The following is a 19,056-nucleotide window of genomic DNA, read 5'->3' on the forward strand; positions in this document are numbered from 1 at the left end:
GAGTGCACGTACATACTCAGTCAATTCTAAAGCATCCATGTTTGGCAACTGTTAAGGGTCTTTTGTAATGTTTATTATGTTTGTCCCAAATCTTTATAGAGTCTGGTTCCAAGCCTGGGCAACCACCATCCTTTGAGCAACGGCACTTTGATGAGGACTTCATCACACAACCCAACATATCTCCTGAAGACTCAGTGGAACATTATCCCAATTCTGATGGTCCAAAGGAACCAGGCACACCCCGGCTCACATCTACAGAGGTGTTTAGCACAGAGCAGCACCAGCCAGCCGAGGATGAGGACTCGCTAGAGCAAGTGATGGTGAAGGATGAGAAAAGGGAGCTGGATCAGACCACGGCCCTGGAAGGACCTGACCAGTTTGTCATGGATGAGACTGATGGGCAGCTGTGGACCTCTGTGGATCCAGATAGAGACACTGACCCTGATGGCCACCCAGATTTCTCCTTTCATGCCATAGAGGAGTACTCTCAGAATATCTCAATTTTCCCATCTCATAGTGGGCTGCCATCCCTACCTACTATGATAGATGATGGAGGGTCATCCCTTCACTCTATAGGGAAACCACATGCTAACATGTTCAGTGCAGCAGCACACATGAAAAAACATGTCAGGACATTGGCTGATGAGACTAGACAACAGATGCCAGAAGGACAGAGCAGTGAGATGCTGAACTCTAATAATGATGGAAATAGTTTAGCTCTACAGCCAAGGCAGCATCAGCACAGGGCTTCAGAAGCAACAGTGAGAATGAGTGAGTGCACGACAGGGTCAAACATGGCCACCACCTCCACCTTCTCTGGATACAGCCTGAGTCGCAGTAGTTTTAACATGGTGAAGAGAATGAGGACTCAGTGGAGGTCGGGCGGCACCACAGGAGAGAAACCGTACACCTGCGAACAGTGTGGCAGGAGTTTCCCCAAGCAGTACAACCTGATCAGACATGCTGTGGTCCACAGCGGGGAGAAGCCCTACAAGTGCTCACAGTGTGGGAAATGCTTCACCCAGCGCTCCAGTATGAAGTCACATCAGAGAACTCACATAGGAGAGAGTCCAGTGTCTCAACATGTGGTACCCCCATACCCTGGGGATCCACACACAAGTTTAATGTTGTCTCAGACCAGATGGAACAAATAAAACATAATTGCATGATGTTTCTATAACACTTTCTATGTGAAAATGGGGTACAGAAGGTGTTTTGAGACATTTTGACATGCTTTTCCTCCTAATTGATTTGTGAAATGGTTTTCATGTTTGACTGTTGACAGCTCCACAGTTTCATTTGAACAACCTATTTACAACTTAATCAGTCATAAATGTTATTTAATCAAATGTAGAAAGAAATAGTCAACCCTGCGCATTTAGATAAAGAAAACGTATAGTAGCCATTTTAGTATGTGTAGTCTACTTAAACAAACACTATGTTGAACAATTTCTTGCTACAAGGGACAGTCTCGTATCAAGTCAGGTAAATAACTCAACTTTATTTCTTGAATTATATTTTTTGAAAGTTATATTGCAAGGCAATAAAATGTTTCAGTGCAACAGTTTACATGTTAATGTACAGTGCCTTCAGGAAGTATTCATACCCCTTGACTTTTTACAGCTTGAATTTAAAACGGATTAAACTAATATTTGTTGCCACTTGCTTTTCACATAATACCCCTTAATGTCAAAGTGGAATCTTATATTTAGAAATGTATACAAATTAATTAAAAATGAAAAGCTGAAATGTCTTGAGTCAGTAAGTATTCAACCCCTTTGTTAGGGCAAGCCTAAATAAGTTTGAGTAAACATTTTCTTAACAAGTTGCATGGACTCACTGTGTGCAATAAGTGTTTAACATTATTTTTAATGACTTTCATCTCTGTACCCCACAGGTAGTTTTGTGTGGGGTACAGTCAATCAGTGAATTTCAAACACAGATTGAACAACAGACCAGGGATGTTTTCTAATGCCTTGCAGAGAAGGGCACCTATTGGTAGATGGGTAAAACAAAGCAGACATTGAATATAATTTTGAGCATGGTGAAGTTATTAAATTACACTTTGGATGGTGTACCAATACACCCGAGTCACAACAAAGATACAGGCGTCCTTCCTGACTTAGTTGCCGCAGAGGAAGGAAACTGCTCTGGGATTTCACCATGAGGCCAATGGTGACTTTAAAATGGCTGTGATAAGAGAGAACTGAGGATGGATCAACAACATTGTAGTTACTCCACAATACTAACCTAATTGACAGTGGGATAACAAGGAACCTGTACAGATGAACAATGTTCCAAAACATGAATCCTGTTTGTAACAAGGCACTAAAGTGCTAACTAAGAAGCCAATGAATGTTCCTGAGTGGCCAAGTTATAGTTTTGACTAAAATGTACATGAAAATCAATACCAAGACCTGAAAATGGTTGTCTAGCAATAATCAACAACCAATTTGACAGTTTATTATTTTCATAATTCTGTAATGTGCAGAATCCAGGTGTGGATAGAGACATTGATCAATGAGATTACAACCTATATTCACCCACTCAAAAAAGTGTTGGTTGAAAGCATAGTGATGACACATCTAAAAGCACATCCAAATTCCAATGGAAAACTATGTCTGATTTTTGGTTTAGTTCTTACCCAAATGTCTATCAATGCGCTTTCAACCATTTTAAAAGCACAGCAATGTTCAAATTGGAACACGACATCAGATATTGTTTATTTATACAACAGAGTAATGTGTTATCATGGTGCTTCATTAATAGCAGAACTAAATGACCTGGATTACATTAAAAGTACATGATGCAAGTGATCAATGCTGTTTGAGATTCTGTACAGATTATTACAGCAATGTTGAAGTTCTCCACAGACCTACTATGACATATGCATGCTATCTTGAACATGCATGCTTTGTGATTACATTAGAATCAAATCAAATTTTATTTGTCACATACACATGGTTAGCAGATGTTAATGCGAGTGTAGCGAAATGCTTGTGCTTCTAGTTCCGACAATGCAGTAATAACGAACAAGTAATCTAACTAACAATTCCAAAAAAACTACTGTCTTATACACAGTGTAAGGGGATAAAGAATATGTACATAAGGATATATGAATGAGTGATGGTACAGAGCAGCATAGGCAAGATCCAGTAGATGATATCGAGTACAGTATAACATATGAGATGAGTATGTAAACAAAGTGGCATAGTTAAAGTGGCTAGTGATACATGTATTACATAAGGATGCAGTCGATGATATAGAGTGCAGTATATACGTATGCATATGAGATGAATAATGTAGGGTAAGTAACATTACATAAGGTAGCATTGTTTAAAGTGGCTAGTGATATATTTACATCATTTCCCATCAATTCCCATTATTAAAGTGGCTGGAGTTGAGTCAGTGTCATTGACAGTGTGTTGGCAGCAGCCACTCAATGTTAGTGGTGGCTGTTTAACAGTCTGATGGCCTTGAGATAGAAGCTGTTTTTCAGTCTCTCGGTCCCAGCTTTGATGCACCTGTACTGACCTCGCCTTCTGGATGACAGCGGGGTGAACAGGCAGTGGCTCGGGTGGTTGATGTCCTTGATGATCTTTATGGCCTTCCTGTAGCATCGGGTGGTGTAGGTGTCCTGGAGGGCAGGTAGTTTGCCCCCGGTGATGCGTTGTGCAGACCTCACTACCCTCTGGAGAGCCTTACTGTTGAGGGCGGTGCAGTTGCCATACCAGGCGGTGATACAGCCCGCCAGGATGCTCTCGATTGTGCATCTGTAGAAGTTTGTGAGTGCTTTTGGTGACAAGCCGAATTTCTTCAGCCTCCTGAGGTTGAATAGGCGCTGCTGCGCCTTCTTCACGATGCTGTCTGTGTGAGTGGACCAATTCAGTTTGTCTGTGATGTGTATGCCAAGGAACTTAAAACTTGCTACCCTCTCCACTACTGTTCCAACGATGTGGATAGGGGGGTGTTCCCTCTGCTGTTTCCTGAAGTCCACAATCATCTCCTTAGTTTTGTTGACGTTGAGTGTGAGGTTATTTTCCTGACACCACACTCCGAGGGCCCTCACCTCCTCCCTGTAGGCCGTCTCGTCGTTGTTGGTAATCAAGCCTACCACTGTTGTGTCGTCCGCAAACTTGATGATTGAGTTGGAGGCGTGCGTGGCCACGCAGTCGTGGGTAAACAGGGAGTACAGGAGAGGGCTCAGAACGCACCCTTGTGGGGCCCCAGTGTTGAGGATCAGCGGGGAGGAGATGTTGTTGCCTACCCTCACCACCTGGGGGCGGCCCGTCAGGAAGTCCAGTACCCAGTTGCACAGGGTGGGGTCGAGACCCAGGGTCTCGAGCTTGATGACGAGCTTGGAGGGTACTATGGTGTTGAATGCCGAGCTGTAGTCGATGAACAGCATTCTCACATAGGTATTCCTCTTGTCCAGATGGGTTAGGGCAGTGTGCAGTGTGGTTGAGATTGCATTGTCTGTGGACCTATTTGGGCAGTAAGCAAATTGGAGTGGGTCTAGGGTGTCAGGTAGGGTGGAGGTGATATGGTCCTTGACTAGTCTCTCAAAGCACTTCATGATGACGGAAGTGAGTGCTACGGGGCGGTAGTCGTTTAGCTCAGTTACCTTAGCTTTCTTGGGAACAGGAACAATGGTGGCCCTCTTGAAGCATGTGGGAACAGCAGACTGGTATAGGGATTGATTGAATATGTCCGTAAACACACCGGCCAGCTGGTCTGCGCATGCTCTGAGGGCGCGGCTGGGGATGCCGTCTGGGCCTGCAGCCCTGCGAGGGTTAACACGTTTAAATGTCTTACTCACCTCGGCTGCAGTGAAGGAGAGACCGCATGTTTTCGTTGCAGGCCGTGTCAGTGGCACAGTATTGTCCTCAAAGCGGGCAAAAAAGTTATTTAGTCTGCCTGGGAGCAAGACATCCTGGTCCGTGACTGGGCTGGATTTCTTCCTGTAGTCCGTGATTGACTGTAGACCCTGCCACATGCCTCTTGTGTCTGAGCCGTTGAATTGAGATTCTACTTTGTCTCTGTACTGGCGCTTAGCTTGTTTGATAGCCTTGCGGAGGGAATAGCTGCACTGTTTGTATTCGGTCATGTTACCAGACACCTTGCCCTGATTAAAAGCAGTGGTTCGCGCTTTCAGTTTCACACAAAACCTGCCATCAATCCACGGTTTCTGGTTAGGGAATGTTTTAATCGTTGCTATGGGAACGACATCTTCAACGCACGTTCTAATGAACTCGCACACCGAATCAGCGTATTCGTCAATGTTGTTATCTGACGCAATACGAAACATCTCCCAGTCCACGTGATGGAAGCAGTCTTGGAGTGTGGAGTCAGCTTGGTCGGACCAGCATTGGACAGACCTCAGCGTGGGAGCCTCTTGTTTTAGTTTCTGTCTGTATGCAGGGATCAACAAAATGGAGTCGTGGTCAGCTTTTCCGAAAGGGGGGCAGGGCAGGGCCTTATATGCGTCGCGGAAGTTAGAGTAACAATGATCCAAGGTCTTTCCACCCCTGGTTGCGCAATCGATATGCTGATAAAATTTAGGGAGTCTTGTTTTCAGATTAGCCTTGTTAAAATCCCCAGCTACAATGAATGCAGCCTCCGGATAAATCGTTTGCAGAGAGTTAAATAAAGTTCGTTCAGAGCCATCGATGTGTCTGCTTGGGGGGGGGATATATACGGCTGTGATTATAATCGAAGAGAATTCTCTTGGTAGATAATGCGGTCTACATTTGATTGTGAGGAATTCTAAATCCGGTGAACAGAAGGATTTGAGTTCCTGTATGTTTCTTTCATCACACCATGTCACGTTGTCCGTAAGGCATACGCCCCCACCCCTCTTCTTACCAGAAAGATGTTTGTTTCTGTCGGCGCGATGCGTGGAGAAACCCGTTGGCTGCACCACTTCGGATAGCGTCTCTCCGGTGAGCCACGTTTCCGTGAAGCAAAGAACGTTACAGTCTCTGATGTCCCTCTGGAATGCTACCCTTGCTCGGATTTCATCAACCTTGTTGTCAAGAGACTGGACATTGGCAAGAAGAATGCTAGGGAGTGGTGCACGGTGTGCCCATCTCCGGAGTCTGACCAGAAGACCGCCTCGTTTCCCTCTCTTTCGGAGTCGTTTTTTTGGGTCGCTGCATAGGATCCGCTCCGTTGTACTGTTTGTAAGGCAGAACACAGGATCCGCGTCGCGAAAAACATATTCTTGGTCGTACTGATGGTGAGTTGACGCTGATCTTATATTCAGTAGTTCTTCTCGACTGTATGTAATGAAACCTAAGATGACCTGGGGTACTAATGTAAGAAATAACACGTAAAAAAACAAAAAACTGCATAGTTTCCTAGGAACGCGAAGCGAGGCGGCCATCTCTGTCGGCGCCGGAAGTATCTGTAACCTTAAAATGTGGCCATGGATGTTGTGGTAGCAATTCTATAGGAAGAGAGAAACTGCAGATTCTTTGAAACAACACTTTATTATAAGATTTGCAAAAAATGAGAATCAACCATCCACTCAACAGTACATAGTTGAAAGCTCAATGAACAGTGTCGGTTCTCAGCTTTTATAGAGAAGTACTTGTATGCATGGCAGTCAGCAGATAGTGTGTAAAAGGCCATTAGTTGTCTGTGCAGCTTTAAGATAGACGGTTGAGCCATCCGGCTATCAACCTTGTGCTAACTGCATTCACAACAGCAAACACTATAATGTGCTCCTTTCTGCGAGTTTCCATACATGTGACTTTCTGTAGATAGTAAACCCACATGCTGCAGTCGCAACCAAACGGACCTTTGGTCTTAAGTCCCACAAAGACAAGTTTGTATCAGGTTAGAAAAAACCCTAGCATATAACGAGACATTTCTTTAACAAGCATTTAAGCTTTCTGCTGATATCAGATATGTCTATGTCCTGGGAAATATTCTTGTTACTTACAACCTCATGCTAATCGCATTAGCCTACGTTAGCTCAACCGTCACTTGGAGGACCCACCGATCCCGAAGAAGTTACAATCACTAAAGGGTGTACATTTGAGGGTTCTGTGTTGATACAGTATGTAGTGACTTGTTATTGGTGTAAAAAGACAAAGAAACTCATATGCCAGACATCACTATTTGATAGAGCAGGGTCACAAGGCATCATATGGTACAACCAGTGAAACAAGAGATAACATACTTGGTGGTTTTGATGTCACAAAGAACATTACACGTGATTGAGTAGGAACAATGCATTCTTTGGCACGACCAAACACTCCTCGTAGACTCAGGAAAACCCTAGGGGTTTTAATCTCGTGAGACACTTTATTCCGTTTTATTCTAAAATAGGTTCATAGAATTGACGAAAGGGATGATGGGTCACGAGTAAGTAAAGTGGCCTTCCTGTGAACAGAAGTTATCATGTTTGTTTTGACTAATTTAAAACGTTTTATTCACCTGGTAAAGTAAACGTTAGACGGAAAGACAGAGGTAGAGTATGATGGTGATTGAGAGGGCTTCTGAGTTAAAGGAAACAGATGTAGACTAGTGAAGGTAACAAAAGGAAATGGGAAGTTAATTGGAAAGTAAGAATTTCAAAATGTAATTATTTGGACTGATTGAGATTGAGCTAAGTGAAAACTAACGAAATTTTAATTTTCTCTCCCTTTGAAAGGGAGTCTATAAAAGTCTATTTTACCATTACCTTATAGGATACAATTATTTCCTTATGGAGTTATGAAGAGTTAAAATTCACATTTGATTTGTTATTCTAATTTGTGAATTTTTGATATAACAGGTAGCCTTTGGTAAATATGCAAATGTATTTCTTCACATGTCTGCCTATGAAAGGAAGAACATTTTTTCCCACCTCTAGTTTAATATGAAGAAGTGTATTGCTGTTGCCTTGCTTCCATAGCAAATCTCATCAGATTGCGTCTGCTGTATTGTCAGAATGTCTCCCTAAGGATTGTCCCTCTGACTCCCTGACCCTGTAACTTTCAGTGAGATCGCCAAGATGATAAGGTTAGTATTAGCCAATTTGGGGAAAATGGTTTAGACTGTATTCTTATTCTCTTTGACATTTGTTTTAGGAATGTTGTATTAAGAAAATTGGGAAGGTTATAATTTGTCATACGGTAGTTTTCTGAATAAAAAATGGCTTAACTTTTGTTTTAGTTTGTCCTCTTTAGAGGTCATGGTGAAGTTGACCACATATGGTGTTTAGATGCATGGAAGGGATAAATTGATAGTCAAGTGTGAACCTTAACCACCCTAACCGGCTGAAGAAATGGCGTTCACTTCCGACCTTGTGCTTCCGAGCAACCTGTACACAGCATCCAGTCGAAGCTATCAACTGCCTTTTCTCTCATGCTTTGTCTCTCAGGAATGCCACATGGAGTGAGCATGGAGAGAGATCCGGTCAAAACGTATTTCATGCTGCTGTTGTACTGGTAGGAACATGGACAAGACTTAATACCGATACCCGTTGTTTAAAATTTTAGCGGCCTTAAGCATTCTAGTACAGTTAAATAGTTAACACACACACGGACGCAGCGGCCTATGGTACCGCATCTCAGTGCAAGAGGCGTCACTACAGTCCCTGGTTCAAATCCAGGCTGTATCTCATCTGGCAGTGATTGGGAATACCATAGGGCGGCTCACAATTTGCCTAGCGTCATCCGGGCCGCCATTGTAAATAAGAATTTGTTCTTAACTGACATGCCTAGTTAAATAAAGGTTACATACACACCACACTGACCAAAAAGTAATTTTGTTGGCATTTACGTATGTCCCCATTACCAGCAAAACATAATCAAAACCTCTTTCTTTCACTTACTTGCTGTGCTGTTTCATTGTTCAGTCGTTGCATTCTCAACCAGGATTTCTATGGAACGCCGTTTGGACCTTTGCATGTCAAAAAAGATACATGTCAAATAACACGACAATCTGTTTCAGTAGCTATAGTTGGCTAGCTATCTATATAGCTAGGTGTCATCTAAAATAACTAATTTATAAGACAGTTCTTATTTGATTAATGGTGGTCGCACCCATCTATGTGAAGCTAGCCACAATAAGGATTAGCCACAATAGTGGACTTTGCGGTTAGCCTTCAAAATAAAGTATGGCATAATTCTACTATTTGTATTCATTTACATCACTGTCAATGACACTTATTTTGAAAGAAACCGCAAATTCCACTGTTGTGCCTAATCCTTATTGTGGCAAGCTTCAGAACACATAACCATGTCCGGTCGAGTATCACTAGCCAGATGAAGCTGGCTGGCTGATTGTTTGCTTTGGGCAACAGGGTTAAGTAGCTGGCTAGCTATTTTTTTTCATGAACTGAAGTTCAATTTCAATAGGCGAACAACAAGTGGCAACCTAGGTAATACTTACTCACAAGGATTCCTAAATAATTTCTAAGAATAATGAAATTATTTATTTATCATTATGTTCAGGCAGGTTGTATTGGTGCTAGCTAGGTACCAACCTAAAGCTAGCTACCCCAGGAGTTGTGGTCGAACAATGGAGCTTTATTACCAACGTGGTATTGTAAACACATCGTTCGTGGCGGTGTTTGCTTGTTTGCAGACTATTTTGTACAGCTTTGACAGTGCTACTGTATCTTTGACACACAAAGACCCAAACGACATTCCATAGTATGTATGTCGTGAAGCAAATAGCAGTGACGCTATTACTGTGTAACAGGGAGCAACATCTGAAAAATAGCGCACTTGGTAGTATGTACCGGTGCCCGACCAGTCGGCAAAAGCCAACATCACCCACGACAGAGAGCAGTTGATTGTCAAGGGCAATGAATTCCTTTATTTTAGCTTTAATGGATTTCACCTTTGAGTTGTGTCGCTCAAATTGTCTTAACCTTTCAAATGACTGTCCGAATGACTTGTTGACTGTTCGATCTACACAGCAGACATTGTGTGGGCTAGGTTAGGAATGCTGTGTTGCACGTGTAGCGCAACATTTTACGTGGCGTTATTACGTCATGTACCTACATTATATAGGTATGCACGGTAGCTGACATCGGTTTTTGACATCGGTGGTAAACTAGACATCGGGCCAATACTGATTTTGGCATTTTTAGCTAATATCGGTTGATTCCGATATGTTCACCGATATATCGTGCAGGTCGACCGATTATGATTTTTCAACGCTGATACCGATTATTGGAGGACCAAAAAAGATGATAATCGGCCAATTTTCTTTAAATTATTATAATTTTTTTGTGTGTAATTATGACAATTACAACAATACTGAACGAACACTTATTTTAACTTAATATAATACATCAATAAAATCTATTTAGCCTCAAATAAAATTAAACATGTTCAATTTGGTTTAAATAATGCAAAAACAAAGTGTTGGAGAAGGAAGTAAAAGTGCAATATGTGCCATGTAAAAAAGCTAATGTTTAAGTTCCTTGCAGAACATGAGAACATATGAAAGCTGGTGGTTCCTTTTTAACAGGAAGATGTTTTAGGTTGTAGTTATGATAGGATATATAGGACAATTTTTCTCTATATGATTTGTATTTCATATACCTTTGACTATTGGATGTTCTTATAGGCACTTTAGTATTGCCAGTGTAACAGTATAGCTTCCGTACCTCTCCTCGCCCCTACCTGGGCTCGAACCAAGACCACATCGAAAACAGCCACCCTCGAAGCAGCGTTACCCATCGCTCCACGAAAGCCGCGGCCCTTGCAGAGCAAGGGGAACAACCACTCCAAGTCTCAGAGCGAGTGACGTTTGAAACGCTATTAGCGTGCACCCCGCTAACTAGCTAGCCATTTCACATCGGTTACACCAGCCTTATCTCAGGAGTTGATAGGCTTGAAGTCATAAACAGCTCAATGCTTGAAGCACAGCGACAAGCTGCTGGCAAAACGCACAAAAGTGCTGTTTGAATGAATGCTTACGAGCCTGCTGGTGCCTACCATCGCTCAGTCAGACTGCTTTATCAAATCATAGACTTAATTATAACATAATAACACACATAAATACGAGCATTAGGTCATTAATATGGTTGAATCCGGAAACCATCATCTCGAAAACAAGATGTTTATTCTTTCAGTGAAATACGGAACTGTTGCGTATTTTATCTAACGGGTGGCATCCATAAGTCTAAATATTCCTGTTACATTGCACAAACTTCAATGTTATGTCATAATTACGTAAAATTCTGGAAATTAGGCAACCCAAATTGTTGCATATACACTGACTCTGCGTGCAATAATCGCAAGAGAAGTGACACAATTTCACCTGGTTATTATTGCCTGCTAACCTGGATTTCTTTCGGCAAAATATGCAGGTTTAAAAATATATACTTCTGTGTATTGATTTTAAGAAAGGCATTGATGTGTATGGTTAGGTACACATTTGAGTAAGACAGTCCTTTTTCGCGAATACGCACCGCATCGATTATATGCAACGCAGGACACGCTAGATAAACTAGTAATATCATCAACCATGTGTAGTTAACTAATGATTATGATTAATTGATTGTTTTTATAAGATACGTTTAATGCTAGCTAGCAACTTACCTTGGCTTCTTACTGCATTTGTGTAACAGGCAGTCTCCTCGTGGAGTGCAATGTAATCAGGTGGTTAGAGCGTTGGACTAGTTAACCCTAAGGTTGCAAGATTGAATCCCCGTGCTGACAAGATACAAATCTGTCATTCTGCCCCTGAACAAGGCAGTTAACCCACCGTTCCTAGGCCGTCATTGAAAATAAGAATGTGTTCTTAACTGACTTCTGCCTCGTTAAATAAAGGATAAATAAAGGTGTACAAAAATGAAATAAATACGTTCGGCCAAATCGGTGTTCAAAAATACAGATTTCCGATTGTTATGAAAACTTGAAATCGGCCCTAATTAATCGGCCATTCCGATTAATTGGTCGATCTCTAGTTAAAACAGAGGTCGCTTACAATTGTAATGTAATATGTGAAAGAGTCTTTCCTCTACCCTCTTTTTCCTCATGTTAATGCTAGTTTAATGAAAATGCTTGTAAGTAATTTTCTATGAATCAAATTTATTTATATAGCCCTTCGGACATCAGCTGATATCTCAAAGTGCTGTACAGAAACCCAGCCTAAAACCACAAACAGCAAGCAATGCAGGTGTAGAAGCACGGTGGCTAGGAAAAACTCCCTAGAAAGGCCAAAACCTAGGAAGAAACCTAAGAAAGGAACCAGGCTATGAGGGGTGGCCAGTCCTCTTCTGGCTGTGCCGGGTGGAGATTATAACAGAACATGGCCAAGATGTTCAAATGTTCATAAATGACCAGCATGGTCAAATAATAATAATCACAGTAGTTCTCGAGGGTGCAGCAAATCAGCACCTCAGGAGTAAATGTCAGTTGGCTTTTCATAGCCTATCATGAAGAGTATCTCTACCACTCCTGCTGTCCCTAGAGAGTTGAAAACAGCAGGTCTGGGACAGGTAGCACGTCCGGTGAAGAAGTCAGGATTCCATAGCCGCAGGCAGAACAGTTGAAACTGGAGCAGCAGCACGGCCAGGAGGACTGGGGACAGCAAGGAGTCATCATGCCAGGTAGTCCTGAGGCATGGTCCTAGGGCTCAGGTCCTCCGAGAGAAAGAAAGAGAGAATTAGAGAGAGCATACTTAAATTCACACAGGACACCGGATAAGACAGGAGAAGTACTCCAGATATAACAAATTGACCCTAGCCCCCCGACACATAAACTACTGCAGCATAAATACTGGAGGCTGAGACAGGAGGGGTCAGGAGACACTGTGGCCCCATCCGATGATACCCCCGGACAGGGCCAAACAGGAAGGATATAACCCTACCCACTTTGCCAAAGCACAGCCCCCACACCACTAGAGGGATAACTTCAACCACCAACTTACCATCCTGAGACGAGGCCGAGTATAGCCCACAAAGTTCTCCGCGATGGGATTTTTTCATATTCGAGCCGAAATCGTAGAATACTCTAGCGCTTCTTTTAATGCCTATGTGGTTTTGCTATAGTTTACATCTTCCTGGCCGTGGCCTTAGTGTTTAGATTTACTCACTCACGGCACTAATATTTGCCAATTTAACAATTTTTTAAGGTAGTGATACCTGAGTAGCTATGGTATTTGTGCCTTTTAATTGGTAACGGTTTTGAACCAATACTGCAACGTCTGAATATATTACTGGGGCCTCATTTATAAAAAATGTCTTAGATTTATACTTTAACTTAGTTGTAAGATAATTTCTGACGGTGTGCTTACATTTGATTCATAAAAGATACTGAGCATAAAAAAAACTTTATTACGCAGGTTCTAAGAAGCCCATTTGTAACTTACGCAACTGATCTATAAATCTCAAATTAAATTAAAATTGACGGTACCTGAACGTGCCTTTACAATCAGTGATTTCCCTTTATAGAATGCGGGTTCAGTCAGGAATAGCCATGGACCAAAAGAGAAAAGCTAACTTTTTGGAAGACGAGGTCACGGCAATGGTAGAGGAGATTGAAGACAGGCAACACATATTATTCAGTGGACTAAATAGTGGGTTGACAAACAAAGCCAAACAGGTAGCTTGGGAGTGTGTTGCCGCTGCAGTGAACAAGGTGGGGCAGCAAGACAGAACTGTGGCTGATGTGAAAAAGAAATGGTCTGACCTTAAACTGCAAGGGAAAAAAGAATAGCCATACACGTCAAAGTAAGGTTTTATAAATAACTTCTTATACGTGTTTTTCTGCGTAAGTCATACTTAAGATCAAAATTGATCATAAGTCCATTTTATAAATGATGCCCCTGGAGAATGTGTTAATTTATTCAATCACACAGTGCAGCCAGTTGGGCTGATAGGGTCCATTGCCCATCCACAATATAAATCTCTTGTCAATACACACACTCAGGAAACAAAAACAAACACACAAAACAAACACTGGTTAGGAACGTCTTATTTTTTCATAATTTGAAAATAGTAAAAATACCTTTTAATTACTCTATGTAATTTAAAATGTTGTAGTGTTTAAATTTATAGCTGGTTTCCCAGTCATAACCAACTGTTTTACCAGTACACTGACTAATACATTTTCTTTTACAATATTTACTTATTTAAATAGTTTGTTTCTTTTATTTCTTAATTTTTTATATATATGTAATTATTTTTTTTACCTGCAGGAATATTACATTTTTTCTATCTCAGGATTGTGCCCTGGAATCACATAACTCATAACTGTGTCATATCATCCCCATAGCTGCTTCAACAGAGAATCACAACCCCTGTCTCTAACCAGGATAGGTCTGCTTCAACAGAATTATTCCAATTGGAAATCACCCTGCTTCAACAGGATGTTTGCCCTAGAATTACTTCTTGGACTTCCCCTATTCAGAAATAACTCTGCTACAACAAAGTTTCTAACTGGATATGCCTTTGCTACAACAATGACATAATGTGCACAACCTGTTCTTAGAACATGATTTTCTATGATGTTTAAAAGAAAATCAGTCTCACCCTGAATTTATTTTGTCTGTTAGGAATGGCGTATCCACTCACTGACACTCCCGGCAGGTCCGAGGAGGGTCCCACCTGAGCTCCCTTGTGCAGTTAACTTCGGTCTCCTCGGGTGCAGTCAACAAGCGGAGTTAGCATCCCACCCTCGTCGCCAAATTGTGGTAGCAATTCTAGAGGAAGAGAGAAACTGCAGATTATTTTAAACACCACTTTTATAAGATATGCAAAAAAATTAGAATCAACCATGCATAGTTGAAAGCTCAATGAACAGTGTCGGTTCTCAGCTTTTATTGAGAAGCACATCCTTTTTGTATATGTGTCAGTCAGCAGGATAGTGTGTAAAAGGCAATTTGTTGTATTTACAGATTTAAGATGGCATGAGGTTGATAGCCCGAGGGCTCAACCATCAAACTGCATTCACAACAGCAAACACTATAATGTGCTCCTTTCTGCAAGTTTCCATACATGTGACTTTCTGTAGATAGTAAACCCACGGGATGTCACATGCTGCGGTCGCAACCAAAGGGACCTTAGCTATATGCCCAGTCTTAAGTCCCGCAAAGTTAAGTTTGTATCAGGTTAGAAAACACAGCAGCATATAACAAGAGACATTCTTTAAACAGTAAAACTTGGGATAGCATGACTAATTATGTAATTTTACACGACATTTCCTCACTTTTGAGACATTCTAAGTTTTAAGGTTAAGTGTTACATTAGTTTGTAAGATAGCCTTAACTTTAGGCTATTTACTGTATTACAAAAGCAACATTTGAATTGCGCTTGGTTGACAAGGCAACCAAATAGAAACATTTAAAGGATATATATGTACTATAGCTGCTTGGATAGTTCCATCTGAGCCACTGGCTTAACTCCATTCTTTAACTTTTATTTTTGTTTGAGATGTGAATCCAACATATAATTTGTTAACTTATCAACAAGTTAATAGGCTATTTATTGTATTTCAAAAGTGATATTGAATTGTGTTTGGTTGTCAACACACCCAAATACAGGAGGTGAGAGAGTCAGCTTTGGGAGTGTTGAGAAGAGCAGTTTTGGTTGAGTGACCCGTCTTGAAGCCTGGCTGTTTAGGGTCAAGAAGACCATCCTGAGAGAGATAGCGAGAGAGATGGTCAGAGACAGAATGCTCAAGTGTTTTGGAAAGAAAATAAAGAAGGGATATCGGTCTGTAATTTTTGACATCAGGAGACAAGTGTTAGTTTCTTGATGAGCGGAGCGCCTCGGGCCATTTTGAAGTCAGAGGGGACGCAACCAATAATCAGGGATGAGGGAAGTGAGGAATGGGGGAAGGTCTGGAGAAGGGTATGGGGTCAAGTGGGCAGGTTGTTGGGCGGCCAGACCTCACTAGCCACTGTATTTCAGCTGGAGAGAGAAGGGAGAAAGAGTTCAAGGCGTAGGGTAGTTCTGTATGAGTGAGACTAGCTGAGTGAATGAGGAGCGGATGTCGTCAACCTTCTTTTCAAAGTGGTTGACAAAGTCATCCACAGAGAGGGAGGGGGAATGGGGTGGAGGATTGAGGGAGGAGAAGATTCAAAATGGTTTTCTAGGGTTAGAGGCTTGAAATTTAGTGATAGAAAGTAGCTTTAGAAGCGGATGCATAGATAGAGGATGGAGTAAAAGGATGAAAGGTTCTCTGGAAGTTTCGTTTTCCTCCATTTTCGCTCAGCTGCCTGCAGCCCTGTTCTGTAAGGTCGCAATGAGTCACTCAGCCACGGAGCAAGAGTGAATAGCCGAGCCAGCCGGGAGGAAAGGGGACAATGCGAGTCAAATGATGCGGAAAGGGAGGAGAGTAGGGTCAAATAGACAGGAGGGAGAAAGATTTAGCAAAAGGGAGAGATGATAGGGTAGAAGAGGGGAGACTAGTGGGAGAGCGAGCGATGATTGCGACAGTACATGACCATCTAGGTAGGGGCTGAGTTGCTAGTGTTGGAGGAGAGGGAGACACAAAAGGAAAAAAAGTAGTGATCAGAGACCTGGAGGGGGTTGTAGTGAGATAAGTAGGCGAACAGCCTCTAGTAAAGATGAGGTCAAGTGTATTGCCTGCCATGGGAGTGGATTGGGAAAGGGTGAGGTCCAAAGAGGCAAGGAGGGGAAAGAGAGAGTTGGAAATAAATAAATTGAAGGCAGACATCGGGAGGTTAAAGTCGCCAAGTACGGAGAGCGGTGAGCCGTCATCAGGAAGAAATTAGCTTATCAAAGTGTCAAGCTCATTGAGGAACTCTCTAAGGGCACTTGAGGAGCGATAGAGGACAAAAAGATTAAGCTTGAGTGGACAAGTGACAGTGACATCATGGAATTCAAATGAGGAGATGGACAGGTGAGTGTGAGTGTGAGAGGAAAGAGGTGAAAAGAGTAGCCCTGTTCCACCCCTGCGACGACCAAATGCCCTCGGATTATGAGAGAAAGCGAAGTCAGATGAAGAGAGAGCAGCTGGAATAGCAGTGTTCTCTGGTGTGATTCGTTCTCTATCAGTGCCAAAAGTCACGGGACTGAAAGGCAGCATAGGCTGAGATGAACTTGTCATTCTTGACCACAGATTGACAGTTACAAACGCTGCCAGGGAACGGTAATTCCACATGGGTTGTGCGTACAAGGTACACTAAATGAAACATTTGTATTTATTTATTCAATTAGGCAAGTCAGTTATGAACAAATTCTTATTTTACAAGGACGGCCTTACCCGGCCAAACTCTCCCTTAACCCCGATGACGCTGTGCCAATTGTGCGCCGCCCTATGGGTCTCCCGATTATGGGTGGTTGTGATACAGCCTGGGATCGAACCAGGGTCTGTAGTGATGCCTCTAGCACTGAGATGCAGTGCCTTAGACTGCTGCGCCACTCTGGAGCCCAAAAGGGTTGCAGCCAAGTGGTGGGGAGCGTCTGTAACGCCTACAAGGAGAGGAGCGAACAGGTGTAGAGAACACACACATAGTTGCCAGACCTAGTCTGGCTTTAATTCCAAGTTGTTTACAAATTAATAATTGATATGTTGGATTCACGTCTCCATCTCAACCAAAAATATCCCATAGGTGGTGCTGCCCATCGTTGTCCCCCACAATAAAATCGGGGAGGGGACTGTGACCCTGTGTCTGTAAATTAGTCACACACGATATCTCAGACAGCACTGGCTCGATTTTGAAGAAAACATTTTTGACAAAAAATGATGCGTCTTGCCTGCATCATTCGTAGGGGAAGACATGTTTACTGTTGCCTTGTGTCTGTACATTTTGCCTTTATAGTTTTTCTCCAATAGTTTCAACTGTTTTCAAACACTCTCTACAGAATAAAACCTACTTCCCTCTTTTTCTGTTCCTTTCCCCTCCCTATGGTTTCTCAGAACTCCTGAAGCATCACCTTGTTCCTCAAACATCAATATGCATGCCTGGAACCTCGCGGCAGGTAGCCTAGTGGTTAGAGCATTGGGCCAGTAACTGAAAGGTTGCTAGATCGAATTCCCGAGCTGACAAGGTAAAAATCTGTTGTTCTGCCCCTGAACAAGGCTAACCCACTGTTCATAGGCTGTCATTGTAAATAAGAATTTGTGCTTAACTGACTTGCCTAGTTAAATAAATAAATAGTTTGGGCTCCAAACCTTCTCAGGTGTGTGCATTTATCTATGTCTGCCACGCTGTCATAGTGACTGGATAACTGGCTGTGTTTGAGGTCCAAACAGTCTGGTGAGTTTGTGTCTGTATACTGCATTATCAAAGAAAATACAATCTTCCAATTTCCATGCTTGTTTTTTGATTATTCATTGTATTTTATTATTACCTCCAGAGAGTCCTCACAACCTTTACTGGGTAAAGTTCATGATGCCGTGCACCTTAACAAGGGCCTCAGGACCAGTGGAAGCAAAATAGCTCCATAACTTCAAAGATTCATCACCATATTGTACAGTATGGTGTTATTTTCTGCTTGTGTATTCTATTTGCATGTCATCCAACAAATGTAAATGCCTCGAGTTTGCTGAATGGCATTGGCATTTGGAGTGGAACCGGTGCTTTGGTAGGATGACATGAAAATAGAGATATTTTGCCACCTGTGTGTAAATCAGCTATAATGCATGTGCTATGCAATAGTTAGGGGAGACTGGGGGCGATTGTTACAGTTTTGTCTTTTAATCTATTGCTCAGCGATCACTTTAACTAGGCCAGTAATCTTTTTATTTATTAACTTACACCGGTCTCCTAATCATTCATACCGTTTATATGTCTGTACTGTACATAAGATGGTCGGATCACAATATTGATTTTAATCAGAAATGTCCAGACGTTACATTTGCCCCTGTGCCAGAGGCAATTGTAACAGTAGCTGGAGCCAAACGTAACACCTAAAAAAAATGAATCCACTTAACTTAAAAAATATTCATGTTTTTGAATTATATTATGATAGACAATAATTACGGTAACACCCATGTTTGTGCATGACCATTCGGTTCCTCTCGACATCATCTGTGCCCGGTTTTCCAAAAGTATCTTAAGGCTAAGTTCAACGTTAGAAATATGAACTTAGCCTTAAAATGCTTTTGGGAAACCGGGCCCAGAATAGTCTTA

The 19,056-nt window shown here is 42.0% G+C and overlaps 1 protein-coding gene across 2 annotated transcripts in view; it reads left to right on the top strand.

Annotated features, from left to right (window-relative positions):
• LOC109871510 (zinc finger protein 263-like) overlaps positions 1–19,056 on the top strand; it is a 38,720-nt gene that overhangs the window by 9,917 nt on the left and 9,747 nt on the right. Inside the window, exon 4 of one of the 2 annotated variants that reach the window (XM_020463018.2) lies at positions 100–2,816. In XM_020463018.2, the coding sequence (XP_020318607.1) occupies positions 100–1,154 (1,055 nt within the window). In that variant the 3' untranslated portion in view covers positions 1,155–2,816. Of the gene's footprint in view, positions 1–99; positions 2,817–19,056 lie in introns of those variants that run through there. The other variant, XM_031806470.1, reaches the window with a different exon arrangement.

The sequence above is a fragment of the Oncorhynchus kisutch genome, linkage group LG27 (assembly GCF_002021735.2).
Source record: "Oncorhynchus kisutch isolate 150728-3 linkage group LG27, Okis_V2, whole genome shotgun sequence".
Classification (NCBI taxonomy): Eukaryota; Metazoa; Chordata; class Actinopteri; order Salmoniformes; family Salmonidae; genus Oncorhynchus; species Oncorhynchus kisutch.